This window comes from Haemorhous mexicanus, chromosome 13 (genome assembly GCF_027477595.1).
Source record: "Haemorhous mexicanus isolate bHaeMex1 chromosome 13, bHaeMex1.pri, whole genome shotgun sequence".
NCBI classification, from domain to species: Eukaryota; Metazoa; Chordata; class Aves; order Passeriformes; family Fringillidae; genus Haemorhous; species Haemorhous mexicanus.
In genome coordinates this window covers 2,773,000-2,800,704 of record NC_082353.1, presented here as the reverse complement: position 1 = coordinate 2,800,704, position 27,705 = coordinate 2,773,000, and the positions used below count along the sequence as shown (strand labels likewise).

At 47.0% G+C, this 27,705-nt stretch overlaps 1 protein-coding gene across 2 annotated transcripts in view; it reads right to left on the bottom strand.

Annotated features, from left to right (window-relative positions):
• TMEM266 (transmembrane protein 266) overlaps positions 1 to 27,705 on the bottom strand; it is an 86,810-nt gene that overhangs the window by 16,439 nt on the left and 42,666 nt on the right. For both annotated transcript variants that reach the window (XM_059857883.1, XM_059857882.1), the window contains exons 6-10: positions 25,220 to 25,293; positions 16,009 to 16,065; positions 14,046 to 14,184; positions 12,460 to 12,575; positions 1,923 to 2,109 (exon numbers count right to left, since the gene is read on the bottom strand). In XM_059857883.1, the coding sequence (XP_059713866.1) occupies positions 1,923 to 2,109; positions 12,460 to 12,575; positions 14,046 to 14,184; positions 16,009 to 16,065; positions 25,220 to 25,293 (573 nt within the window). The remainder of the gene's footprint in view (positions 1 to 1,922; positions 2,110 to 12,459; positions 12,576 to 14,045; positions 14,185 to 16,008; positions 16,066 to 25,219; positions 25,294 to 27,705) is intronic.

Here is a 27,705-nt window from a genome sequence, read left to right as displayed (position 1 = left end):
GAGAACAATGAGGCAGGGCTGGCCCAGGATCCTTACTGCCTTCTCCAGCTGTGAGCTGAGATTCCCCAGTTACACAGAAGCAATCCCTAAGCCAGCACTGCAAAATAATCCCAGAAGTGCTGTGTGAAATCCTCTGCCTGGACTGCCTGCAGCCTGGGCTGTGCACACGGAACACCACTGCTGGTCTGGGGTGTCTCAGGCACTCTGGGTGTGCTGGCAGTCCCATGGCATGACAGACTACCACAGACTGCTGTAGAACACAGGGAATTTCTCCTGTCCTGCTCCTGCCTCATTCCACAGAGACTACTTGTTCAAATACTGTCACCCTAATTTAGGTTCTGAAAACAAGCACTCAAGGCACCTACAAAGACTTTGTATACAAACTATAATACAGGGCACAAGAATCATTGCCTCTGGTGCTTTTAGATGATCTCCAGGTATTGGAAATGCATTCTGCATATTCAATATAAATGTTTAAATATAACATAACTGCACCTGACCCAATAAGTGAAGCAATCCATGTTTTCTTATTTGCTCAATGTCTTTTTTTTTATCAGTGAAAAGCACAAATCCCTCTAATCATGTAACCTAAGTGCAGAAATCAATCCTGTAGATTGGGAATCTACTTTGTTGCAAGTGTGGGCAGCATTTTACAGGAAGACATGAATAATGAGTAATTCTGTTAACCTGGATGTTGGAACGAATACCTTGAGCAGAATAATTTTTAGACCAACCTCCACAGCACTAAAATTTCAGCAAGCCTCCTTACAGTGTGCACAACACTCTCCAGTTCCAAACGTAACCCGCAAGGAACACATGCATAAATTATAATATATCCACTGGGGAAACCACTGAAATACTACAAAAAAGAGGGAAATGCATTTCAGGGGTCAGTCTGCTCAACTGTCTGCTTTTAAATACAATTTCATATCAGGAATAATTAATGGCTTTAGTGTAGCTAGTGCTTAGGTATTATAAAGTGGAAAAAACCAAAACAATTTTCTACATGCTTTCACTACTCTGTAGAGAAAGGAAAGGATTATAATTTGAAAACGTCTAACAGCTTTTAAAGTATCTGTGCCTTGAATTCAAAGGAGTTTGACCAACATAAAGATCCTGTGCAAACTTTGTATTCTAACAGATCCACAATAATTAAGCTAAGATGCCCAAGGAATACTAACACACCACTAAGGCAGAAAGTGCTGTCTCCTCTGGAATATTACATTAAAGCAGGAGACATTCTGCACTCCACTGGAAGGGCTGGTGGATAACAGGAAAGGACCTTTGTCTTTTCCAGAAAAAAACCAGGTCCAGCACTTAGATAATAAAACGTGATCTGAGCAGATGTAACTGGTTATCCCTGAAGCACAGAGTGCCCAGCAGACACCCCGAGGCAGCAGAGTGCTCCTCACCACGGCCACGTGGCACTCAGACAGGCAAGCAGGATGCCCACGCTGCCCTCCCTCCTTGCCTGGCACCAGTGCTGTCCTGCCCAACACCGGCAGCTTTAGGGAACTGGTGAGAGCACAGCCTCCAGGCAAGGCAAGCCCCACAGCTGATCCAGGAGTCCTCTCCAAACCACAGAAATGCAAGTGGCCAAAGACTAACTGTTTTTCAATGTTCTTCCCAATTCTCCTGCTTCTACCTGTGAGTGATTATCCTCTGGCCAACTTTCACTTGGCTGCTGCTCCTCCACTCCAGTGTTTGATGGATGTGACCGTGGGGACACTGGGAAGGTACATGGTGGCCATTTGCTTCCCCTCTCACTTCTCTGGCTCTGTCTAGAACCTGCTCCCAAATACAACAGCTGCTGCCACTTCAGAGCAGATGCAGCCCCTGTGCAGGCTGCAGGGAAGCAGTGACTCCCTGCAGCAGTGAAGGGGCTCAGTGGGATCCCCTGTGCAGATCAGCCGTGCTCTCACCTCGTGCAGCTCGCAGCTCAGAGATGTTCTCGGTGGCTTCGTCGTCCGAGTCCTCGGTGGCCACCACCTTGTACCTCTTGCTGCTCTGCTTGTTCAGCACGTGTGGGGCCTGCAGGGCAGCCTCTCTCTCTGCAGCCAGGTCCAAGTCCTGCTGAGCAAGGTGGGCCCTCAGCTGCCTGATTTCAAACTAGAGGAAGAAACAACACCACAAAGCAACGTCATGAGAGCACAGCCAGAAACTGAAATGTGACAGCTGGGGACCTGCAACTCATCACTGAACACTGCAGGTCTGGGACAACAAATGGTGCTCGAGCCAGGACAGGAGTCCAAGCTGGTGCTGCCCTCCCAGAGCCTAGGTGAGCTGGACCACTGCTCACATATCTAAACACAATGACTGCCTCGTGTCCTGAAGATAATTCTGGACAATTTTAACAAGTCTTACTGCACAACCTCATGTAACCTTTATAGCAAGAGACCACTTTAGGCATTTAGGGAGTTAGGTTCATGACAAATATCCCTAACCAGACTTTGTAATGAGGCTTCCAGTGGAGGGGAGGTTCTCTGAGCAGCACCCAGAACAGTCCTCCCTCGCTAATCACACAAGGGGAGGATACTTCAGTCCTCTTCTGACTTGAAATCTTCTGTACTCAGCAGTGTGCAGAAAACCCTGGGGAAGGTTACCACTTTTCAGGCCATTCCTCTCAAACATGTTAAAGAACTTCTGCAGCCACAAGGGGATTTGTTCATGATTCCTGTTATAAAGCAGACACCTGAAAAAAAAGCTACCAGGTACAATCTGGCTGAGGGATACAGCAGGTTTCATTTTTGATGGCCAGTATCTTCTACAATGCAAGAAGAAAACAATTTCTTTTGATAGGCTGCAGACACCCTTTAAACCCTTATACAAGCAGGAAAAAACTCCCTGTGCCACACAGTACAGCTGTGGGGCTGCAAGGAAGAGCTTCTCTTTAAAAGAGTAACTCCTTAAAAATAATACAGCAGTGACCAAGTCATGTCTAATTCTAGAGTTGGAGAGGGAAGCACAAATGAGGTAACAGGCAAGCACTCCAAAGTGGCATTGCTGAGCCCCCCTGGCTCAGGGCCTGCAGAGCCACCGCAGAGCAGGAGGACATGGCAGTGCCACTGCACACAAACAGCACACACGGAACTGGCACCTCCATGCTGGAAAACTGGTGTGGAACAGCCCTGGCTGAGTGCTCCTGGCTCTGCCTCACCCTCAGATGCGACTCAGATCTGCTTCACTGGCAGATTTTGGAACGCATCACCACCCCCCACTCGTTCCACTGCAGTCACACGTGGTGCAAACACCGGGGAGGGGAAGCCAGACAGGATTTCCACAAATTCTGGAAAGGAAAAGGGATTCCACTTTGCCACACCTGGAGACTATCTGCTTTCCAGAGCAGCTGAGAAGGAACTACACTAACTGGAAGGCCTATTGCAAGACTCAAATCTAGAAAGCCAAAGGGCAGCTCAAGCTTTCCAGATGCCATTAAAGCAGCTAATCCAGGGCTCTAACAAAGCACACAGCTTCTCCTCCAGCTGCAATCCAGTTGCAAAGAGCTGGCTGCAAGTGCTCACTGCTTTTAACCAAAGGTCTTCTGGCAGAGGCAGCCAGGAGTCAGGTGGAATCAGCAAATGTCAAAATACTGCCCTGCTCCCTGATTTCCTGCAATGAAGCCTCCAGGGCAGATTGCTGTTATTGCATAGCTAGGAAGAACTGGCACTGCCAACTCTGTTCCAAACAGCCTGAAGCATCCTGAAGCTCAAGGTGCTTGTACAGTATGAACATAGGGAATTTCAGGTTTTATCCTTGACTTGAAAAAAAACAAGGAATCACAAAGAATACCTTACATTCCACCTTTAAAGAGAGAAAGATACCCTTTCAGACACTCCTTTAGTTTAATGAAAGAAATGCACTCAAACAAATTAGGCAAAAAAGAAATTTGGAGATTTTTTATGTTGCCTAGCTCAAACATAATTTCTGTTTTTCTACATTTCACCCTTCAAAAACATTCGTATGTGTCAGAAAAATAAATAACTATCATTGAAATGCTTAATTGTGGCCTAGAGGTATGGTATGATTTCCTTTTTTCATGCAAGACAAAAAATCTGGCAGGTATTTTTTAACACAAAGAGACAGAACTAGCTAAAAGCTCAATAACTGTCTGCATCAGGTCCAACTTAAGGAGCTTCAGCATTTCCAAAGGTTTTTTGAGCATTGTAAGAATCAGAAGCCTGAACGCATCACTGCGTTATACAGGTGTGAAGGAGAAACGGGGAGAGCCCGGACTCCACCGGACCACTCACACTCCTGGGACGGAGTGAGCATTTCCAAACAGCTCAGGTCACTGCCAGGTCACTGCCAGGTCACTGCCAGGTCACTGCCAGCCCCGCCGGGCCGGGCAGCGGCTCCGGGCCCAGCCCGCGAGTGCCGCCCTCAGCTCCGGCCCCGGGACACGGGCCCGCCGCGCGGCGCTGCTGCCACCTGCCGAGCGCGGCGGGAACTGCAGCCGCGCCACCAACCGGGACACACCGGGTATAGGGACACACCGGGAACAGGGACACACCGGGTATGGGACACACCGGGAACAGGGACACACCGGGAACGGGACACACCGGGAACAGGGACACACCGGGCACTGGGACACACGGGGTATGGGACACACCGGGAACAGGGACACACCGGGTATGGGACACACCGGGTATAGGGACACACCGGGTATGGGACACACCGGGCACTGGGACACACCGGGTATGGGACACACCGGGCACTGGGACACACCGGGCACTGGGACACACCGGGTACGGGACACACCGGGTATAGGGACACACAGGGTATAGGGACACACCGGCTATAGGACACACCGGGTACGGGACACACCGGGAACAGGGACACACCGGGTATGGGACACACCGGGTACGGGACACACCGGGCACTGGGACACACCGGGTATGGGACACACCGGGCACGGGGACACACAGGGCACTGGGACACACCGGGTATGGGACACACCGGGCACTGGGACACACCGGGTATGGGACACACCGGGTATAGGGACACACCGGGCACGGGGACACACCGGGTATGGGACACACCGGGCACGGGACACACCGGGCACAGGGACACACCGGGCACTGGGACACACCGGGCACTGGGACACACCGGGTACAGGGACACACCGGGTATAGGGACACACCGGCTATAGGACACACCGGGTACGGGACACACCGGGAACAGGGACACACCGGGTATGGGACACACCGGGTACGGGACACACCGGGCACTGGGACACACCGGGTACGGGACACACCGGGCACGGGGACACACAGGGCACGGGGACACACCGGGTATGGGACACACCGGGCACTGGGACACACCGGGTATGGGACACACCGGGTATAGGGACACACCGGGCACGGGGACACACCGGGCACGGGGACACACCGGGTATGGGACACACCGGGCACGGGGACACACCGGGTATGGGACACACCGGGCACGGGACACACCGGGCACAGGGACACACCGGGAACAGGGACACACCGGGAACAGGGACACACCGGGCACGGGGACACACCGGGCACGGGGACACACCGGGTATGGGACACACCGGGCACGGGGACACACACGGCACTGGGACACACCGGGTACGGGACACACACGGCACTGGGACACACCGGGTATGGGACACACCGGGCACTGGGACACACAGGGCACTGGGACACACCGGGTACGGGACACACCGGGTATAGGGACACACCGGGTATAGGGACACACCGGCTATAGGACACACCGGGTACGGGACACACCGGGAACAGGGACACACCGGGTATGGGACACACCGGGTACGGGACACACCGGGCACTGGGACACACCGGGTATGGGACACACCGGGCACGGGGACACACAGGGCACTGGGACACACCGGGTATGGGACACACCGGGCACTGGGACACACCGGGTATGGGACACACCGGGTATAGGGACACACCGGGCACGGGGACACACCGGGTATGGGACACACCGGGCACGGGACACACCGGGCACAGGGACACACCGGGCACAGGGACACACCGGGCACGGGGACACACCGGGTATGGGACACACCGGGCACGGGGACACACACGGCACTGGGACACACCGGGTACGGGACACACACGGCACTGGGACACACCGGGTATGGGACACACCGGGCACTGGGACACACCGGGCACGGGGACACACCGGGTATGGGACACACCGGGTATGGGACACACCGGGCACTGGGACACACCGGGTATGGGACACACCGGGCACGGGGACACACCGGGCACGGGGACACACCGGGTATGGGACACACCGGGCACGGGGACACACACGGCACTGGGACACACCGGGTACGGGACACACACGGCACTGGGACACACCGGGTATGGGACACACCGGGCACTGGGACACACAGGGCACTGGGACACACCGGGTATGGGACACACCGGGCACTGGGACACACCGGGTATGGGACACACCGGGTACAGGGACACACCGGGCACAGGGACACACCGGGTATGGGACACACCGGGCACGGGACACACCGGGCACGGGACACACCGGGTATGGGACACACCGGGCACTGGGACACACCGGGTATGGGACACACCGGGCACGGGACACACCGGGTATAGGGACACACCGGGCACGGGGACACACCGGGTATGGGACACACCGGGCACAGGGACACACCGGGCACGGGGACACACCGGGCACGGGGACACACCGGGTATGGGACACACTGGGTATAGGGACACACCGGGTATAGGGACACACCGGGCACGGGGACACACCGGGTATGGGACACACCGGGTATAGGGACACACCGGGCACGGGGACACACCGGGTATGGGACACACCGGGTATGGGACACACCGGGCACGGGACACACCGGGCACAGGGACACACCGGGTACAGGGACACACCGGGCACAGGGACACACCAGGCACAGGGACACACCGGGTATGGGACACACCGGGCACTGGGACACACTGGGTATAGGGACACACCGGGTATGGGACACACCCGGTACGGGACGCACCGGGCACAGGGACGCACCGGGCACGGGTTACACCGTCACAGACACCAAACTGGGCTCCAGTGTCACCCTGTCACAGGCACCGGAGTGGGGCACTGCTGTCACCCTGTCACAGGCACTGAACTTGGACACTGGTGTCACCCTGTCACAGGCACTGAACCTGGGCACTGCTGTCACCCTGTCACAGATACCAAATCTGGGTGCCAGTGTCACCCTGTCACAGGCACTGAACCTGGGCATCGATGGCCTCTTGTCACAGATGAGAAACAGAGGAACAGTTTTTGTCCATAAAGGATCTACAGAGAGCATTGGCTGGGTAGGAATTGATTCCTAAGCATTATCCCAGGATCCTGCAGGTGCTGGAACACAGTGTCAGCCACTCAAAGCAACCCCTAAGCCAGAGCTTGTCTCAGGGCGTGTTCCTTACAGGTGAAAGGCAGCAAGAGGCTGCATGAGCAAATTGGGTTGTAGGTGCTTCTATGTACTGAAGATTATATTGCACACTGACCTCAGGCAGCTCTAATGTGTACAGGAGCTAATGAGATTGCTCTGACTGCATTCAGGCAGTCCAGAGCAGCTAAAATAAACCATTAGGAGGGATATAAAACAGTCTTTTTAAGGTAAAATTCGGGGCCAAGGTAACGTGTCAAATTTCTATTTGCAGTAGGAGCTGATGGGATCTGAGCAGACACCTGGAGCAGCACAGCTGGACTGAGGAAACCACGGTCTGTACTTCAGGTACACCATCCTCTCCTCAGCCTGTGGGCAGAAGCACACTGTACACATCATCAGTTGACCAAAAAAAGGCATATAAACTTCAACACATGCTCTGATTTGCTTAAATTAACTCACAGGTATCAGCTCTGTGGAAGAACCTTGCAAATCTCAGAGAGAGCCAGTGAGCAAAAAAATGCTCTTGTGTAGAAGATAACTTGTGACCAAGGAGACAAAGGTAAAGCACCTCCTGACACCCAGGACATTCATGTTCCTTAACAACACCTACTTTGGGAGCTTCTGGTGGGCGTTCACCAGTAAGTTCCAACATACTCTGTAATGGGAAAATGACTTTTGAAAACTTCATAGAACCCCAGTATAATCTAAACTGCAATGGAACTGGGAGGGCCATCTAATACAGCACCTTGCTTAAAGCAGCTCCATTTAGCTCAGGTTGCTGAAAGTCTGTCCTCTCAAATTCTGACTATCACCAGGCTGTGTGTGCACAGCACCACCTCCCTGGCAAGATGCCCCAGTGCTTGCCCATTCTCACAAGGAAAAGGTTTGCTCTTGGATTTCACAGGAAATTTGCACATGCCATGCTTGTGCACCTCTGAGAACTGTCTGGGGACACCCACCACGATGGAGCTGAAGACAGCAACAAAGGTGGCTGATGTGAAAATACACTTATTACCAAGAAAAAGCTTTATAGAAGAATGAGTAACTAGATTGTGTGGCATAAAGAGAAAGTTCACCAGTGGGAAATTGAAACTTACCATTTTCAAAATCTGTTACATGTCCTCTTACAGCACAAACCTGGCAAAATGTTGTCAGGAAACAAACCAGAAATAATTATGGGGCACTCCTGAGCACTTCCTCACTCAACTGATGCACTAGGTGATTATTTCTAAGCAGGTGAACTGACAGACCTACCTGGAGCTCTAGATAACATCTCCTTTCACATGCCTGGTTTTATTAAGTGGGCCACCCATCCTAGCTGATATTTTATAATACACATGTAAGACTCAAAAAGAGACTTAGCAGTGAATCATGGAGTACTCCCCTTTAATGGCCTAACAACAGAGTAGGACTGACATAGTTTCTGAGAGATCAATGAACATTTTAGCCAGAAGCTTACTTGTGTCTAATGCAGGAGCAATAACTTTGCTCAATTCTATTAGTGCTGTCTGTACAGAATGCCCTAAAACTCATCTGCCACTGGGATACAATCCAATGTTTATTTCCATTAGTTTAGCCATTGTTGGTAACAATAAAAATCAGGAGACAGTTGCAAACTAATGATTTATGGGTGGAATAAAACACAGGATGACCTTGGTTGCCTTCCATCCACCAAGAAAATGACTGGTAGTTAGAAATAAATTAAAATTACTGCAAGAGGATAGCATACGTTATTTCTCCAATTGGTAATTTTACCAGCTAAATAGCCCTGTCATTAAACTGGCAGCTGTTGTACAAATAATATTCCAAGATAAAAAAAGAAATCACAGCTCCCATAGTTGTTGCACTGTTAAGAATGCTGAAAACCCCAGTTCTGCACTGACAGAAAAGGAGCTCTGGTGTGGTAAGGGTAAGCACATACTCCTGGCTGGGCTGTGTTCAGCTGGATGACTCTTCTGAAAGCAGAAAAGATCAGGTAAGTATATCTATTATCACAAATGGAAATTCCTTTACAGGTGATTCCAGAGAAAAAGAGCAATCTTCTCTGACTGGAATTTGTAGCTAATGAAAATTTAGAACTCTGTTTTGCAATTTAAGCTATTCTGATAAAGCAAAACCATCAGCAATATACTCTGCATATTCTTGACAGTGACTGCAGTGAGACTTCTTTTCCTTTTACCTTTACCCATTTTTAGCAATGCCTCGTGCTCCATTCCTGTTTAATAACCTCATTTTTTGGCCAATGGAGAATAAATAAAAAGCAAACTATTCAAACAGTTGCAGTGGGGTGCTACAGAGAACAAAGTGGTGGTCTGTGCAAGTTGAATTTATAAATATATTCTGTTTTTCAGATGTACAGCTAGCCAAAAAGCAACATGCAAAGAGCAACATATTTGCAAAAGTACATCTCCAATGTCAGTCAGGAATGGAAATGTACTTTATAGTTGTGATATACCATCACTGGTCAAAAAAACCCACAACTGACAAAAGAAAGAGAATTCAAAAAGATGAAGGGAGGTTGTGTCTTTCCTGCTTTTAATTTTTAAAACAGAAATCCTGGTTTTGTCTGCCTAGCATTAAGCACCAGCTTCAAATCAGCATGGGACTTCTCAGAGAAACAGCCACCAATTATTTTTGTTTTAAATGCCAAGCAAAACAGGCTAACTATTTTTCCCAATTCCTCTAATGAAATAATTAATACTTTGCTTGAAACTTTCAGGATCATTTCATCTGCAAGAATATGCCAGACCCTGAGAATTCTAACCCCAATTGCCTGAGCAGCAGCAAAGCAGTAAGAAAACAAACACAGGAGCTCAGCAAAGGAAGTGCTGGGAAACCTTTCCAGCAGGAATGCTCTCAGCCCCACCTGTAGCTACTGAATAAATGCAATTATTAATCCCAGTGTGGTCACAAAGGGGCAGCACAGGGTGAGCCAGTGCCTGCTGGGCTGCAGGGAACCAGGGTGACCAGTCTGCCCCAGCAGCCCTGCCCTGGCACAGCTGGCACCACACAGCCAGGGCAGCCTGGAACCCTCCTGGCTGCTGCTCTGCTCTGGGCACAGCCAGACTGCTGCAGGCAAACCTTCCCCCAAAACAGACAAGCACACAGAAACACCAGGAACCAGCAACCCTTTGGAAAGCTCAGGAAAGATGATCAAACGAAAAAGCAAAAAGCTGGCAGAAACTGAGACATTAAATACCATTAGGAGCCATTTTGCCCATCAGATGCTGTACACAACGTTAATGGGAATATTATAATGCTGACAACTTTTTCTTGACTGAATTATGAAGCTAATAATTTACACACAAAGGATGCAGTACTCCTGTCAATGTCCTGTGTTACTCACTGCAGCAAATTAGTACATTTACCTGGTATTATACAGCTGAGACAGCTGTTTGGCAGCAAGTCAGGCCAGTGAGAGGGATTTAGCACGCTGTCATTTTTCTACAGACTGTATTTTTCCATAGCAGATGACACTTGAAAGCTGCAAGAGAACCTGCTCTGTTTTCTCAGATTGACTCCTCTCCCAGTGCAGCATTTCTTTGTTTGCTGTGCAGGTTGTGACCATCAGAGCTCAGATTTAGGGTGACTCTGGTCAGACATTCAGGAGCACCTGGCTCAGAATGAAGAGCAGCAAGAGCTGCTCCTGAACCCCACCTGGGATCAGACTATGAAACTATATCACCAAAAATTGTTTAGAGATTCAGAGTGTTATCTGGCTGTATAGCAAAGTTCCTAAAACAAATGTTTTACAATTTATGATTGTCAAGACATTTAATATGGTCTGACAGACAAAATACTGCACTGGGACTCAAGAAATCACTGATTTCTCTCCCTTGTAAAATGGGGTGTACACCATTTACCTGGCAATTTCACAACCTTGACAGGACCCAAATCACTAAGTATCACTGTGCAGAGGTGTTATGAAGAGGACTACAGTTTTGCCACCCAAGACAACATAGCTGGCACCTACTCATTTTTGGCAGAAGCCAACCTTAGGCTTAGAACTTTGGCTGAGTGACTCAAAAGCAGCATTATGAAATGACACAGTGTCTATAGCTCTCCCTAATGCATCACACAGACAAAGCAACTCCCCACCACAGCAGTTCATTGCAGACACCTAGGCTGACATCCAGGAGATCTGGACCTAAAGCTAAAATTTCATTTGGGGACCTAAATACTGATGGTTTGATATTTCAAAAGTACCTGACACAAGCCAGGAATGGTAGTTGAAGCTAGAAATCTCCAGGATTTATTTGGACTATATCTCATAGTTCCCCTTTGACTGAAACAAGAAGTAAATCACCTGGGGAATCATCCTGTTGTGGTCTGGTGGTCACCTCAACACTCACTTATCCCGAGCCTCAACATTCATCCCTGCTTTCTACTTTAAAGCAAGTTAGTCAAGAACTCATTTGCATAAGACAAATGGCAAAAACTCCTGGCTCATTGCCCCAAAAGTGGTTTTACACCTTTTTCATGTAAAATATATTCACTTGAGATATTTCAAACTTCACCTTCCCTTACCTCTAGACTGAATCACTGAACATTTGAGGGCCTGGGAAGAGTCTTAAATCTTGACTTGCTTCCAGGAACTAGAAGCTTCTACAGCAACATTCTAAGCTTGCCAGGAGTCTCTGACTGACCTAGAGGGAAGCTGCCCCTTGCATTTAAAGCAGGGCAATTCATTTCTTTAAACTGCACATCCTTTTCCCAGGAATACTAGCTGCAGTCTCCAACAAGGCCTTTTGCATGTTAGCACTATGTCAAGCTAGCTGCTCTCATTTAACAAATGACATACTGGAACCATTCATTTTCTGTTGCTCACATTTGTTTTCCTCACCTCTGAAAACACAAGCCCAGCAGCAGAGGCAGCTGACTGCTGTTGGACAAACACTACACTGGCAATATCCTGGCTGCAGCTAATGCTTCCTTAGCACTGAGAGCTGTCACCCCACAGCACAAGTCCCAGTGGTACTTCTCAAAGCTCAGCCTGCAGCGAAGCACATGAACTGTTTGACAAGATAGGCATAAATACAGACAGAACTGAACTTTACCCCTTGTTCTTGGCAGATCTGGGTGAGTCTTTCCAGCTGCTCATCTTGAATAACTTTTGCCTTCTCATATTGCTGAATCATCATCTCCATCTCCACTTTCACTGGAAGGACATAGGCTGGAAAACACAAATAACACTTAAAGCAACCCAGCTGTGATTTGGTTTTTTATCAGGAAGAAAACCTTTACAGGCCAAAGAACACCATCCCTTTCCCTTGCATCTAGAGAAATAGAGTACTTCCAATAGAAGCAGCACCAGAGCACATTTTTCAGGGAAGGATTTCTAACATAGGACACGCAGGGTCTAGATATTGTTTGGTCAGACCTTCATCTGCCTGGCTGAACTGAAATGTATGCTGCCTGCTCTTCCCAGATTCCATGCTAGTGCAGCTCTTCCCCAGGGCTGACCACAGATTTCCTGGACTACTGGGTAGGAGGATTTTATCTTTAGAGTCAGTCCCATTCCCTCTAAACCTGAACAGCACAGCTCCCTCAGGAAAAGAACTATTCCACAGCCCTAACCATTTAATTCCCAGACTTTGTGGTAAGAAATCAGTTCTTAATGGACACAGCAGACTAAGAAAGATATTTTGACAAAACAAAAAGGCCTTTATCTTCTATGGCTTTTCAAGTTACAGCCCAGTTTTCAATATATTTTCTGAATGGCTCTAGAAATTTTGCTCCTGACATAACTATGGCAAACTCACACTGATCAGAAAAGCTGGACAATACATACTGCAATTAATGTTTTCTGAAGTTACACAAAATCCTGCAGTTTTGTTTTATGCTTCAATCAGAGGGCTACGACCTCTCCTGAACTCTGAATCCAAAGTTTCCGGGGCATTTAAACCCAACTTAACTCTGATTTTCACACATGAGCAAAACGACCATTCATTTATTTCTTTTCCCTAAGCTGCCTGAAGCTGCTGAGCACACAGTCACCTACACATAAGTCCTTGCTTCCAGACCCAGCCACAGACTCTGCTCTCTGCAACCTTGACTTGCTGGGCCCTTTTCATCTCCCCTGGCAGATCCCCACACAGGTCTGTGCAAAACACCCCAAATGTGCACTTCATTTCCAGGATGTGCAGCATGCAGAGAGCACCTCCTCCTGGGAACCCCCAGGGCAAAAAAATCCTCCTGGAATCCCACATAAAACTTATGTACTGACAAAAACTTAGAAAATAAAGTCCCAAGACAGAGCTGGCTGTATGGCTGTGAGGAGGGTGCAGCAAATATCAGCAAAGCAGAGAATCAATTCTTTTGCAGAATCAGGAATGACAACTGGTGGCAAGAGACATAAAGCAGGTAAGCACATTTACTTTACAGGACAGGGGATAGGAGGGTGCCTAACAGGAAAACAAACCAATAAATTATAAAGGCTCCTAGAGAGCAGAAGATACAGCCACGATCTCCAGACCTGCTCTCCTCCATGGGAGTCATAACTCTCTTCTGTTCAGTGCCAGCAAAATGCAAGAGTAAGGACAACGACAGGAACAGTGGTAGCAAGCAATTTTCTGTATTTTTAACACCTCTTTTCCCCAGCCTGCCAGGTGATGCTGCAATCACAAGCTGAACCCTCACTCACCATCAATGATCCTCTTCACTCTCCATATCCTCAGAGTGATGATAAGGCTGATGGCATCCCACGGGCTGCTGGGGCCATTGGCCACTGTTGAGGCCACCATTGGTGCCAAGGACAAGATTATGATAGCACCATCAAACACCTGGAGAGAAATCAGCTTTTTCAAACCTTTCCTTAAAATCATATCATCCCTGCCATTCCTCTTTGAAATCTGGAAGGATCTCTTTGTCCAAAAGAAATGCAATTATGTACCTACTTGAAAGGGATATGAGAGGTGGCCAAGCCACAGAAAGGCTGCATCCTTTTTGGGTAGCACAACAGAATTCCTCAGTGCTTTTTATGAGGTGAGGAGAGATAAACTGTGGGGGAAGGGAGGGGGGAGAGAAAGGTATTTGGAAATACTGACCAAAATCCCCAAGGAGAAGTGATAGTCTAAATGTTATTACAGCCAAAGAGTTTTATCATCACTGGTTTTTATTACCTGTTACTTGGCATAATGTCATCTAAAAAGAGAAAAAAAAAGCAATCCCTGCCCATAGATCTTGCTGTCTAAATGAAGAGATCAAGAAGACAAGTAGAAAAAGATAGAGCCAGGAGACTTGATGGCTCTTGGCCATGTCCTGGCAACACAGCACAACACAGCACAGCACAGCACAGCACAGCACAGCACAGCACAGCACAGCACAGCACGTGTGGGGATGGCTGTGCACCCAGACAAAAGGCTGCCTCTCTCACTTCCATGGGGCAGCAAGGCTTGTGAGGAGTTTGACAACTGGGACTCTCAGAATGATTTATGTGACACTGGCTGCACTGGGATTAGATCAGAAAAAGCAATTGTGCAAAGCATTAGACAGAAATGAGCCAGTAAATGTGCTCCAGAGCAAGTGGCAGCAGTGCTGTGTCTGTCCCACACTGGCCCAGCAGAGTAGAACAGCACCACGTTCTCAACCCTGCTGAAATGCCCATGGATTAACTGTTTGCCCTCCCCTGCTGCCAAGGCCCATGCATTAACTGTTTGCATAAAGAGGCAGGGCACAGATTTTTGCAAGAACTACATATTCAAAACTGTGTATAACAATTCAGTGTATTGAAAAGAAATACTTCTTACTGCAGCCACTCCACAGGCAATAAAAAATATCACTATTCCAAATTACCAAGATGAATTATTAGAAACTGCTGCATTTAGCCTTAATAATAAGAAACCCTGAATCAACTATTTCAGTTTCATTTATTTTTTTTTTTTAGCAAAACAAGTTAAAATGTTTACAACTTCATTACAAAAGTATGCAAGTCTCTACACTGATTATGCTCTAAGAACACCCAGATTGTCTTCTGGTTCTTCCTGCACAGTAGTGGTTTATGAGGTAGTATCAAGAAAGAGCTTTTAATTTTCCTGATCTCCAGATTTCTGTTCAGATTGGGATTATGCATTATTTATTACACACAAATTTCCTTTTCTTTCTCTACAAGAGTATATACATTCTAGGTAATTTTATTTTGAGGTACTAATTACAGTGTTTATCAAAACAATTTCACAGTAAAAATGGGGGTTTTGCCAAACTAGTATTTACTACCAGGAAACTACATGCAATTTTTCAACTAACTCAACTAATTTCAACTCAATTATGGCAATGGGGATATAAAACTCAGGTGCCAATTTTTACATTTCAGGGAAGCAGTATTGTCAGACCAGCCCAGCTCTAAAAACAAAAGTAACACAAAGAGCAAGGAGACCAAAATCCCTCCGTTCATAAAATATTTTCAAATACTGCAATCTTCTGGGTCTCTCACAGAAAAAGGGACTGCAGCACTCAGCTATTGATATGCACATAATGACAAGAATGAGTGTATTTATCTGCCTTAAAAGACATTGCACTGCAGCAGGTTAATAACAAAGCCATCTAAAGCAGTTCTTCATGGTCTTACTGGGGCTGCCTGGAAAACAGTACCAAGAGAGAGAGCTTACCTCTATTTTGTTTTCAATGTAATCCCATATGCCAAGGACCACAATCCTCAAAATAGTCTAGTAAAACAGATCAGGGGGAAAAAGATTATGAATGTTATTGCAGTCTTAGATAAACATTTAGTCCTTTACCTATTTAGGGAATAAATTATTGTCTTATTTAAGAGTTATACATTTCTTCTAAATAATAATCAGGTTCTAGAAATGGCTAAACTTCTATATTTAAAAAGCAGACATTGCTTCCCAAGCAGTATATTGACTTAGCAAAACCTCCAAATACAAGTTCCAAGTTCAAATGCTCATCCGTCTTTCCATCTTCCTAAAATTCTGCTTTCAGATTTGTGTGATTTGGATAACCCACCCTCCCCAGCCTCCTGACCCAAGCCTATATAAGATCCACCATGGGACTCCTTCAGTCAGAATGGGGGAAAATTCTGTTTTCTGGCCATCTTTGATATGCCTGTGCTTACTGATTTTCTAAGAGGAGAGGCCCTGTCCTGTCCTGATGCCCAAAGGCACTGACATTCCATCAGCCTGAGGAGCAGATGCTCTTCACTGCAGCTGAAGGCAGTTGCTTTATTGTAAGATCCCAGAAAGTCATGGGATAAGGGAGAAAAATATCTCTGTGATCTATCTCTCTATGAAGCAAAACAGCAATAAGTAGCCTCAACAGCTAAAAAAAGAGGAATAAAGAAAAAACACAGAATGAACCAATGGTGAATTCCTATTAAAAGTCCAATGGCACCTTTCCCAATTTTTAATTTGGCTTTCAGAAGATACAATAAAAAAAAAATCCATCAGTCAACTGGCAATTGATATAGAACTGACATAAAAGTCCAATTGGTAGGGATGTTTCCTGCCAACAACAACAGGTCACATTTTGACAGACATGAGGAGTGTGCAGCTGGAGCCCTACAAGGGCCACCAAAATGCTGCTTTCTCCATTGAAGAGCAGCATAATTAGTGCTCAGCAGGCCTACATGTCAGGGGCTGGCCATGCCCAGAGCTGTGCAGAAAAAAGTGACTCTGATGAATAGATGCATCTCCTCTTCACTACAAATACAACCTTAAATCCCAAGCAGCTCTGAACTGATGCCAAACACACCAGCAGTACCTGACTGCAGAACAACACAGAATTGTTCAGCAGTGCTCCTGTGTGTGGCTCTGCCAACCCCCAGGAGCCCAAGTGCCCCAGCTGGCTGGGATGACTGTGCTCCATTCTCCTGGCACTGCAAGACTGGTCAACAGCACTGCCCAGGGGGACACTGCTGCTGTAGGGCAGATGGTGCAACCAGAGCCCAGCCCCACAGCACCAAGGAGCAGGAAAGTGAAGCAGCCAACACCTCAGAAATGGGGGGTGCAGAGGCACAGTCCAAGGCTGGCTGAGAAGGGGAGGCACGAGCCAGAAGACAAAATGCAGCATCCTCTTTCCTCTCCAAAAATGATGATACTCTACAGAGACAGCAAGATCCACCAATGCTGCCAGTCTGTACTCCTAAAAACACTGTACTTCCAAAGCACTTGACAAATGCAGCATGGGAGTAAGGCTCTCTCCATAATAACCTATAAATAAACCTCAAGGTTTTGTTGTGCATCTCTTCCTCCACACAATAAATAAACCTCAAGGTTTATTTATTGTGTGGAGGAAGAGATGCACAACATCAGGGGCTCAAGTCCCTTAATGACCCCAAACTGGCCAGCACAATGTGATCTGCCACAGGGACAAGGTGTAAGCACATGTACTGCTGAGCAGCCAAGGCACTCCTGCAGCCACAGCTCAGCTCCCAAGCTGAATTACACCAGGAAAAGCACCCCAGCTTCTCTGCCAGCACCTCCCTCACTCCCCACCCAGGAGCTGCACAAAAAGCTGGAGTACAACTGACCTGTGAGCCCGCCAGTTCAGCTGTACCAGTGACCTGGGGCCCAGGCAGGTTCCACAGCAGGCAGCCCTGGCAAACCCATGAGGACAGGCAGAGCCTTCCTAGGGCACCACCTCTCCTACAGCCACCTGCTGAGAGCACAGCTCAGGCTCTGCTCTGCTTGGGCAGCACTTAAAAAGTGCCAGGTCAACAAGCAACTAACACAGGATGGCTGAGCACTTAACCTCACAGAAACTGAGGGTGCAAGTCTTCCTTCCTTTGGCCAGGTGTGCCCAAAGGTATTTTCACTGAAATGAGGCATATCTGCACAAAGAAACACAAACACTGCCTGACAACCCTAAACATGATTTAACATCGGGCTGGTGAGGGAATGTAAAAAGGTATTTTCCTTCCTGCCTTTTAATTCCTGACTGCAGCATTTCAATCAGACTGTGCTACTGCCACCTTAATGGGTGAGAGCAGTTCCAAGGGCTGGAAGCCAACACAAATGTTTTCATTGCCACGCTGCTGCTGTGAATCAGCACAAGCCAGCAGTGACTGAAGTCTACTTGGCAGACATTTAGTGCAGGATTGGGTGCTGGTGTCCAGCACAACATGGCCAGATGATCAGCACCTTGGCTCTCAGCTCGAGCAGACACTGCAGGAAGGTGAGTGTAAGGGGGGGGTAAGCCAGCTCCTCCCATCCCAGAGGTGCAGCCTTCAGAACCAGCTGGGCACAGCTGGGGGTAAGCTTAGAAAACATTTATTCTGCATGGAAGCTCTTCCAGCTGTGCACTAGCACTGTCACTCTAACACCCATCCCCACTGAAGAGCCAGGAGCAAGGAAAGGCAGGCTGCCCTTGGTGCCCCGAGTGAGCCCAGCCTGGCCACCCCTGGGCCAGCACAGCTCCAGAGCAGCCCTGGCTGTGCCCACTGTGCCTCTGCGTGCCCAGGGCAGAGAGAACACCCACTGCTGCTGCCACAGCTCTCACCCAGAAAAGGTGGAACCAGAGAAATTTGGATTTACTGGCCACCTCCTTGATTGCTTAGTATAATAAATGCTTTGACAGCAAATGAAAGCATTGGTATTTCTTATATATAACATTTCAGTACTTTTTGCAAAGGAATCAAAAATATGTTTTATGCAAATACATACATATTGCATTTAACTGTATACTGTCCCAGTACAGAACTCTAAAAATGAGGACCTGTAGCAAAATCTGAAAAAACACAGAGACAGAAATCAGAAAACTTCCTACCTACTGTTCAAGGACCAAACTGAAAGATGCATATGAATTAGAAGAGAACTGCAACTGTAAAACAGTCATCACAGACAAAACCAATGTTAGTCACAATTCTACCATTTTTAAGTACAAAAATCTACAAGAAAAAGGGAAAAAATGGAGTAGCACTGCTGTTTCCTACTGATGTGCAGGCACAAAGCAAATACACAAAAACAGCTTTGCATTACACCACAGACATTCTGCATTTTTGAATACAGATTTGAAAAAAACATCAAGTATCAGTGTGAGCACTTTCCTGTTAAAGGAAAGTACTGCCAGATTGGACTTTTTTGTACTTGAAAAAGAAAGCTTTAATGTTTTTTGACTGGAAGCGTTTTAATTTGAAAGTCCTTAACACATACATTTTTTAGTTCTATCAAAAATACATTTTTCTTCTGCTAAAGCTAATTTATTAATGTGCACTAATAAAAGACAAATGACTGAACAGTTGTGTTAATTTCTTTAAGCTAAAGTAAACCCAGATAAAATTTTAGATCATTTTTCAGAGAGAAATCCAATTTCAAAACTGACAAAAGTCTCCTGGTTACACACAATTGTTAGCACAACATTAACTGTCTGCAGTGAGGTTTAGATGCTGCAGGTTCTCTCTAATTTTGCAGGGAACCTCGGCCAAGTCTTTTGCTGAGCCAGCTGAGTGAACTCCCCCAATCTGCATTTGCCAGCTGACTGCACGGCACATGAAGTAATTTTAAGCACTTTTCTGCTTGCACAGTTAATATACAATTTACTGCTCAGTGAGTCACTGCACCAATCCCTCTGTAGGGTGAAGTCAGCAGGAGGGAGCACAGGATGGGACCCTGGCCCAGCAGCACCAGGAAAGGAGAGAGGAGAGCACCTCTGCATTCCATGATGGGGCACAGCTTGGGCAGGAGAGACAGGATGGAGGTGGCTGGAAGGGATGTCTGCCTGTCCTTCCTTCCTGCCTCCTTCCCTTCCATCCCCCGTCACAGAGGCTCCAGAAACTCTGCAAATTAAGCTTTTGCCTTTTACACATATCTCATAAGACCAAGTATTCATTGAACAGAACACCTTGTACCCAATCTGTAATTTATAGCCCCTCTCACCTGGGTCACTCCCAGAGGCCTCAGGTCATGCAGTCCTTAGCAGAATCCCCCTTGGCCATCCCCTGGGGTACCTGTACTGAGCTACTGCATGAGCTGGGCTGGCACACGCTGTCCCCAGGCCAGCAGAGCCCAGAGGAAGGTGCTGGCACATGCAAACAAGCACATCCTTCTGTTTCCAGGGCACAGGCACCCTCCTCACACAGCTCCTCTTCAACCAAGGCACTGGAACCACAGCCCCACTGCCCAGCAGAACCCAACCCCACGTCCTGCTCTGGAACTGCTGGGCTCCATCAGCTCGTGGTGCCACAGAAAGCATTCCCTGCCAAAGCCTGGAGCCAGGAACAGACACAAACACTGTCTTCTCCCTCACCAGTCCTACCAGGACATCACATACCCAAAGGCACCTTTGCACAACCTCTGCACTTCTATTTCTTCTTGTGTTCTCCCAATACTCTCACAATCTGAATTCTTAGCATACAGGGAAAACCAATGAGTTTTCAACTGACAATTCTGTCTAGATTTGAAAGGGCTTTTCAGGCATGGGAATGGCTCACCAGAGACTGCACCACAGCTGCAGAGTGGCCAGGGAACTGGGCTTAGGCAGCCCTGCAGCACGAGCTCCCTCTGGGCATGGTCACACAAGCACTGACACTTCTCTCTGACACATGGGGGGTAGAACGTGCTGCACTGCCTCTATCAGGAGATGAAAGCACAGATGAGGCACTGACAGAGCTCTCTGTGAGTCAGGGATATTACTGGAAATGAAATGGGCAGACTGGCATTCAGGCAGATGTCCAGCAAGATTCCCAGAACTTTATGGGACCACTTTCCATGGTAACTACTTCTTTGTGAGGCCGGAAAATTGCTTAGCAAAGAAATTTCCCAGTATATTAAAATTAATTTCATACACATTAGCAAAGAAAGAAACCTAAATTTACCTTTATAAATCATATTAATATATAAAATCTGTATCTTTGTTCATAGACCCCACTACTCACTCCATTTAGAAAACAAAACTTACAGCAATGAAGTGAATTTATCCACCATGAGAAAAGTTGTATGTACATGGAATAAAAGCAAACACACAGAAGAGAAACCACAGCTTACAGAAGATTAATGGGAGATTATTATCTTCCCACTCAGCTCTTTGAAGCTCACAAATAATACAACAAAAGTAACACAGCTGAGTTTCTCTAATATAAATTATGTGTTTTTTAAGGGAAAAACATTTTTACTTAGTTTTGCCACTTAGGATGTTTTTCTTTTTTAACAGAACCTTAACAGCAGAGTCTCTCTTTGGAGGTTTTATTTCTTTCAGGGGTTGCTATTAACAAGCAGAAAAGTGGCAGGTTACTATGAACACTTCCTTTAAAAATACAGGATGAGGAAAGCCTTGGAGTTTTTCCTCCTGTAAGCCACAGCTAATGAAACAGATTGTTTATCAGCTGGGAGCCCAGACTCACTCTACTAAATTTGAGAGCTCACTTCTTGGCCACAGATGCCAGAAGAAAGCTGCAACTGCCTGAGTACACAAACTAGGTTCCTCCCAGGGAAACCTTCAGGTGCTTCCCTTCAGCAGAATGCCTGAGTGCTGGGCTGGCTGCAGCACACAGAGCAGGAACTCCACTCTTGCACAGTCTCATCAGTCCCAGGGGAAAAGCAGAGCTGAACAAGAGCCACAGAACCAGCAATTGTGGCAATGGGATAGAACTGCTCAGAGCAGACTTCAATCCACTTACCTAAACTGAGACATCCCCCATCTGCTTTTCTCAACCAACAACACCAAGGCTGAGTCTGACCTCTGGAGAGGGTACAACTCAGGCCTTGCCCTGCTGCTCATACTGGGATTAGCCCCAGTGCCTCTCTCTCCTCTTCTGTCTTAATGTCTGGGTAACATTTGGTGCACACACAAATCACAGTGATGTGTGCAAACAGAGACAAACCACTAGGAAATCCTGTTCAACTACTTGGAAAAAAGCAAACAAAGCTGATATGCACTTCACTTGATTATGATTTTCATGCTGGAATGTCACAGACAGTGACAGTATAAAATGAACAAAGTACCTTTAAGGCTTGTGGCTGTAAGACAAGCCTAAGGAAAGCAGGAAGATGCTGTGAAAGCAGCTACTCAGCTCTGCTGGCAGCTGGTCTGGTGGCATTTGCCAGCTGCTGGCATGTTTAGCCCCCTCATTTTAACCAAGCAGAAAGCCAGTGGCTGTTTACCTTCAATTGCACTGCAATTACTTGCAATGCTTTGAGAGCACCACCTTTAACCAGTTGTATTCTTTTAAAACATTCAGATTTTGTGCTGAAAGTTTTATGGGTCTTAACAAGTATTTGACAACTTTGTTGAGATCTTCCTCAAGAATTGTATACCCGTATTTACAACCAATGGGAACCAAATTACAGAATAAACACTAAACATTCAAACTTATAACAGGGTACTTGCTATGGAAACCACCTTTTTTAACACCAGAAACCTTGAATCCTTGCTTTGAGTCAAAAAACAATGACTGAAGGACTCATCAATCCTCAGCAGCTGCCTGTTGTACCCAGGTAAACTAATTAAACCTGCTGATCTCTGGAATATCATCCTGGCACGAACAACCACTCACTGTAACATATGATCATCTCAACAAATGATCCCAAAACCAGCTGACTCATGGTATGGGAATCAAAGGGGGAAAAAAACCCTAAAGGGACCAAAGGAAAAAAAAAAAATAAAATGTAGGGGCGAAAAAAGCCATTTGCAGTTTTTGCAGTATTTTGTAACCTCTTGGAAAAAAACTATTTGGATGACAGAATATTATACCCTCTGTTTTGTCTCTCTTAAGACACAATTCAGTATGAAATCAACCTGGCATAAGACCAACCCCAGCAAACCCAGCAGGAAAGGTACCCCTGAATTCTTTCCTAGGTGGTGTTCTCTGAAGCACATCCAGCTGCTCTGTGGAGCCACCTCTATCTCTGAGCTGCCAAATGAACCCATATCCAAAAATCTACCCTGGTCTGTGCATCTCACATGGCTGTCTTGTGGCCTCATCTTTCTTTGATCCGAATTCAAACCATAATCAAACAGCTGAAGGAAGCTACCTTGGAAGACAGAAGTAGATAATGAAGTGAGTGATAAGTTTATAATAAATGAGAACAACATGTAGACAAAGTAGTTCCAAACATCTAATAAAGAGACAAAAGCCAATGCAGATCCAAAATGAGGATGGTGAGTCAGGGAAACTGTTTGGGCTCTGTGAAACACTTCTGCTACACTTTTCCTGAAAAACACTTCTGAACAAGTTCAAGCACTTTGGAGGGTACCCTGTCCCAGGAGAACTGAAAGAACCAGTTCCTTCCCTGAGCCAGATGAGCCCTGGCCCTGGGGTGTGTCTGCAGTGCCACAACAGCCCAGGAGCAGCTGTGCTCTCACGGAGGGACACAGGAGAAGACACTGCCCCAGGTGCTGCTGGTGCAGGGAGTGACACCAGCACTGCAGACTGCACTGCAGCAGCAGGACACTGAGCCCAGGAGAGGCTTTTGGTGAAAGCAGCTGCAGAAAGCAAAGGGCTCAGGTGAATGTGGCTGTGCTGCCATGCTGCTAGCAGCAGCTCCAAGCTGATCCTATTGGGAAGTTCAGGATTGCAGAGAGCTCCAGGGTACTAATCCCCACTGAGGAAAGATTCTGGAGGGGAGAGGAAAGCATTTCTTTAAAGGGAATGGACATCATCTAGCAAACCTGAGCCTTTGGGAATTAGGATAATTCACAAAGGAAAGGCAAGTTCTTTAGATTGTTTAGAGATTATTTTCAGTCATCCTCCATGTAACCTCCAGCCCAGCAGCACTGTCAAAGGATGGGGCCAGTAACAGGAGCCATCTGTGTCAGGGCAGCAGAAGGCTGTTATGCAGAGCAGTGTGACACCCCTGCCTGCACCACACAACCCTTCCAGAAAGCCCCCCCTGACAGCACCAGCTAAAAATCCCTGCTGAGAAATACAAAATGACACATGTAAATGTTTCTCATTAGGAGCACCATGGAAATTACCAATCATATATCATAAGTATGAATTCAACACAAGTGATCCATTAAATCATTTGCAGATATCATAGCTTTGTTTTTTGATTATTAGTTTTTTTGTAACCTTCACCTAGTAACTATCTAAACTTTCTACAGAATGAAATCATTAACAAACCTCTCTGGATTATATTTTCTCCTGTGGAATCTAAAAAAATATTTTAAGTCCAAGCTGTCTTCCAATTAATAAACATAAAACTTGTCAGTGTGACAAGTAACATATTAAAACCTGAAAAATAGCAAGAAAAGCATTTTGGAATATTTCAGAAGCAGTCTAAATGTCACAATACCAATGATTTTTTTTCTGGAAATAAGCTGAAAGCTCAGAAAGGCAGATTATCCCAATTTGGTCAATTGTTACATCATGACTAGAACCTTTCCCAGTGCTTACATTCATACACAATTTGGCAAAGAAATTCACCATTAGTTTCATTCTCTGACTAGGTCTACATGCAGCAACCTGGAATATATAAACTACCTTAATAAATTGTGAGAGGAGATAACTCCATTCTCAAAACATATCTTTCTGTACAAAACTCACATGGATCTTTATTCTTGAAGAACACATCTTCATCTAAATCCTATACTTTATACCCAGTGACACTGATGATAAATGGATCAAACCATCCTGTCCAGTGCCTGGAGATTCAGAGATAATTATTTCTTTCTGCAGCTTACCAATTATAATTTTTAAGGCAGTATCTTTCCTTCCATGTTTCCTTACCCATTCTGAGCAGCTGGCATACAGTGCTAATCTAAATAACACTTTTTAGTTTGCTAAGCAGAAGCAGCCACAGTACACTATTGCTTGGTTTTTTCCTTAAAATACACTGTGCTACGTTATCTGCAGTCAAACTCCTGTAAGACTCTTGCTAATTCCAGTGACAACATAATGTGGTGAAAGACTTTGGTTATACATACCTCTGAAAAGAAAACAGAGAGGATGACTAGGCTGATCCAGTGAATTACTCCTGCAAACTGGGAAGCACTTGAAACTGCAATTAACATAATACAACGAAGGGTCATTATAGCAGCAGAGTGCAACTTAGGTTTAGCATAATTAGTACTGCCACAAGTTACATATGGTAACGCTTGCTTTCTCACATTTTGCAATGAAGTACCAGAAAGAGGATGGGATGCAATGGACATGGAACTCCAGCCCTGCCAGCTGCTCACCTTCATTCACCATGTTAGCAGCTCTTCCCTGGAGCTTTAACAGATCCTGCTGTTGGTTAGCAATGGCAGAAACAGCTCAGGTCTTTGATGCTCTGCCACTGCTTCAAGTTCTCACCCAACGCTGCTTTAGTACAAGATGTGTGACTAATTTCTGTGTACCTAAAAATCCAGATCTAGGACTCAGTAAGGAAACAGAATGCTCTGCTATCCTCCCATTATCCCTTGTGTTCAATCTTTGACAATTCATGTCAGATGATCAGTATTTATCAGGAACAGGTGCTTAAAAACTAATCCTCAAAACGGGCTTCAAAATACACTTCATGCTGACAGAAAAATAAAGAAGGCTGACAGGATCCTCTAACTGAACTGCTAGTGATTCCTGCTCCCACATGCTCCCAAGTTTGGGCTAAGGGAATGCAGAGCAAACACTCTCTCCTTCCTGCAGGGTATTCGTGAGACTAGCACCTCCACAGCAGACAGACCAGAGCAGTCTGTGCAGCCTTGCAGTGTCAGGGGATGACTGTGTAAGGCAAGCAGTGGCTGTGTGCACAGAGGTGCAGGGCTGCAGCAGACTTAACGATCTCCCAAGAACACACCGGGCACATACTAAATGAAGAATTTTATTTTAAAATCAGAATCGATTAATATGGGAGGGAGAGGGAAAGGATGTAGAAATCAGGATACAAATAAAACTGAGTATGCCCTGCCACTGGAACCCCCACTGCTGAAGCTCTTTTGGGGCTGGATGAGAACATTTACAGTGCTGCAGCAGAGGAACTACTTAAAGGTGAATCAAATCGGCAGAATATAATAGAATAAAGTTTCCTAAGGCACTGTGTCTATCGGGCAGCCTGAAGAACGGGAAACCCTTCGGATGCAGTTTTTGCAGCAGGGCTCGACTGACACACAAGGCTCCAGCTGCCCCCTGGCGACACAGAAACATTCAGCAACCACGAACCTGGGGGGAACACTGCTCCTGACAAGCCCCGAGCGAGCCTGCAGGAGCTCGGAGCAGCAGCACGTCTTGCTCTCAGCCGATGCCGTTCCTGATTTCCTGGCAGATGACACTGCAGGGCCGTGTGTGTGTGATGCTGCTGGTTCGGGCAAGCCCTGACCCCGCGCTGCTGAGGCTCTGCTGCAGCCCAGGGGCGTTTCCCCTGCACGGCTCCGCAGGGCACGGCCTGGGCACGGCCGGGGAACGGCCTGGGCTCGGCCGGGGAACGGCCTGGGCTCGGCAGGGCACGGCCTGGGAACAGCCGGGGAACAGCCTGGGCTCCGCAGGGCACGGCCTGGGAACAGCCGGGGAACAGCCTGGGCACGGCCGGGGAACAGCCTGGGCTCCGCAGGGCACAGCCTGGGCACGGCCGGGGAACGGCCTGGGCACGGCCGGGGAACAGCCTGGGCACGGCCGGGGAACAGCCTGGGCACGGCCGGGGAACGGCCTGGGAACAGCCGGGGAACGGCCTGGGCACGGCCAGGGCACAGCCGGGGAACGGCCTGGGCTCCGCAGGGCACAGCCTGGGCACGGCCTGGGCACGGCCCGGAAGCACGGCCCCTCAGGAAGGGCTGCTGCCTCCTGCACATGCACCTGCTGCAGCTGACTGCAGAACCATCATTTCCCCAACACTGCTGAAGATCAGGAATGGATAGCATGGTCTGTATTCCTGACGCACTGGAACCTGCCATAAGATTTTTTTTTTAAATTTTTAAAAAGTATTTTTAAAAATTTTAATTTTTAAAAAGTGCAAGTGAGTTAATACTCATCTACTTCTGCTTTTGCAGAACATCACAATTTTGTAATTGCATGTGAGAAGCTTTGAAGACAGACTTAAAAAACCTGATTACAGAACAGAGACCTAAAACAAAACACATATTGTATGTCCCTTGCTTTCTGGGCTTTCTAATTCTGGTATGAACACCCTTTGTGCTAAAATACCCTAAAAGGTCTCTGATCTTTTCACAGGTGTGCCCTACAGTTTGTAAATGTGGTGTCAACCTGTGAAACCACTAGCTTTGTGCGTGGGAGAAGTGCAACCAAAGACTGCACTGAAAGCAGGAGAGAAAAGCTATACTCTAAAAATGTCACAGCCAAAGAAAACACCAGGTTTCTTTTATTGTGGTTTTTTTTTTCCAGTAGGTGGGTTTGGATTTCTTTTAATAAAGTAATACTTCCTATTTACTTCCTAATTACTTTAATACTTCCTAAGTAATTACAGTCTATAGCATGGACT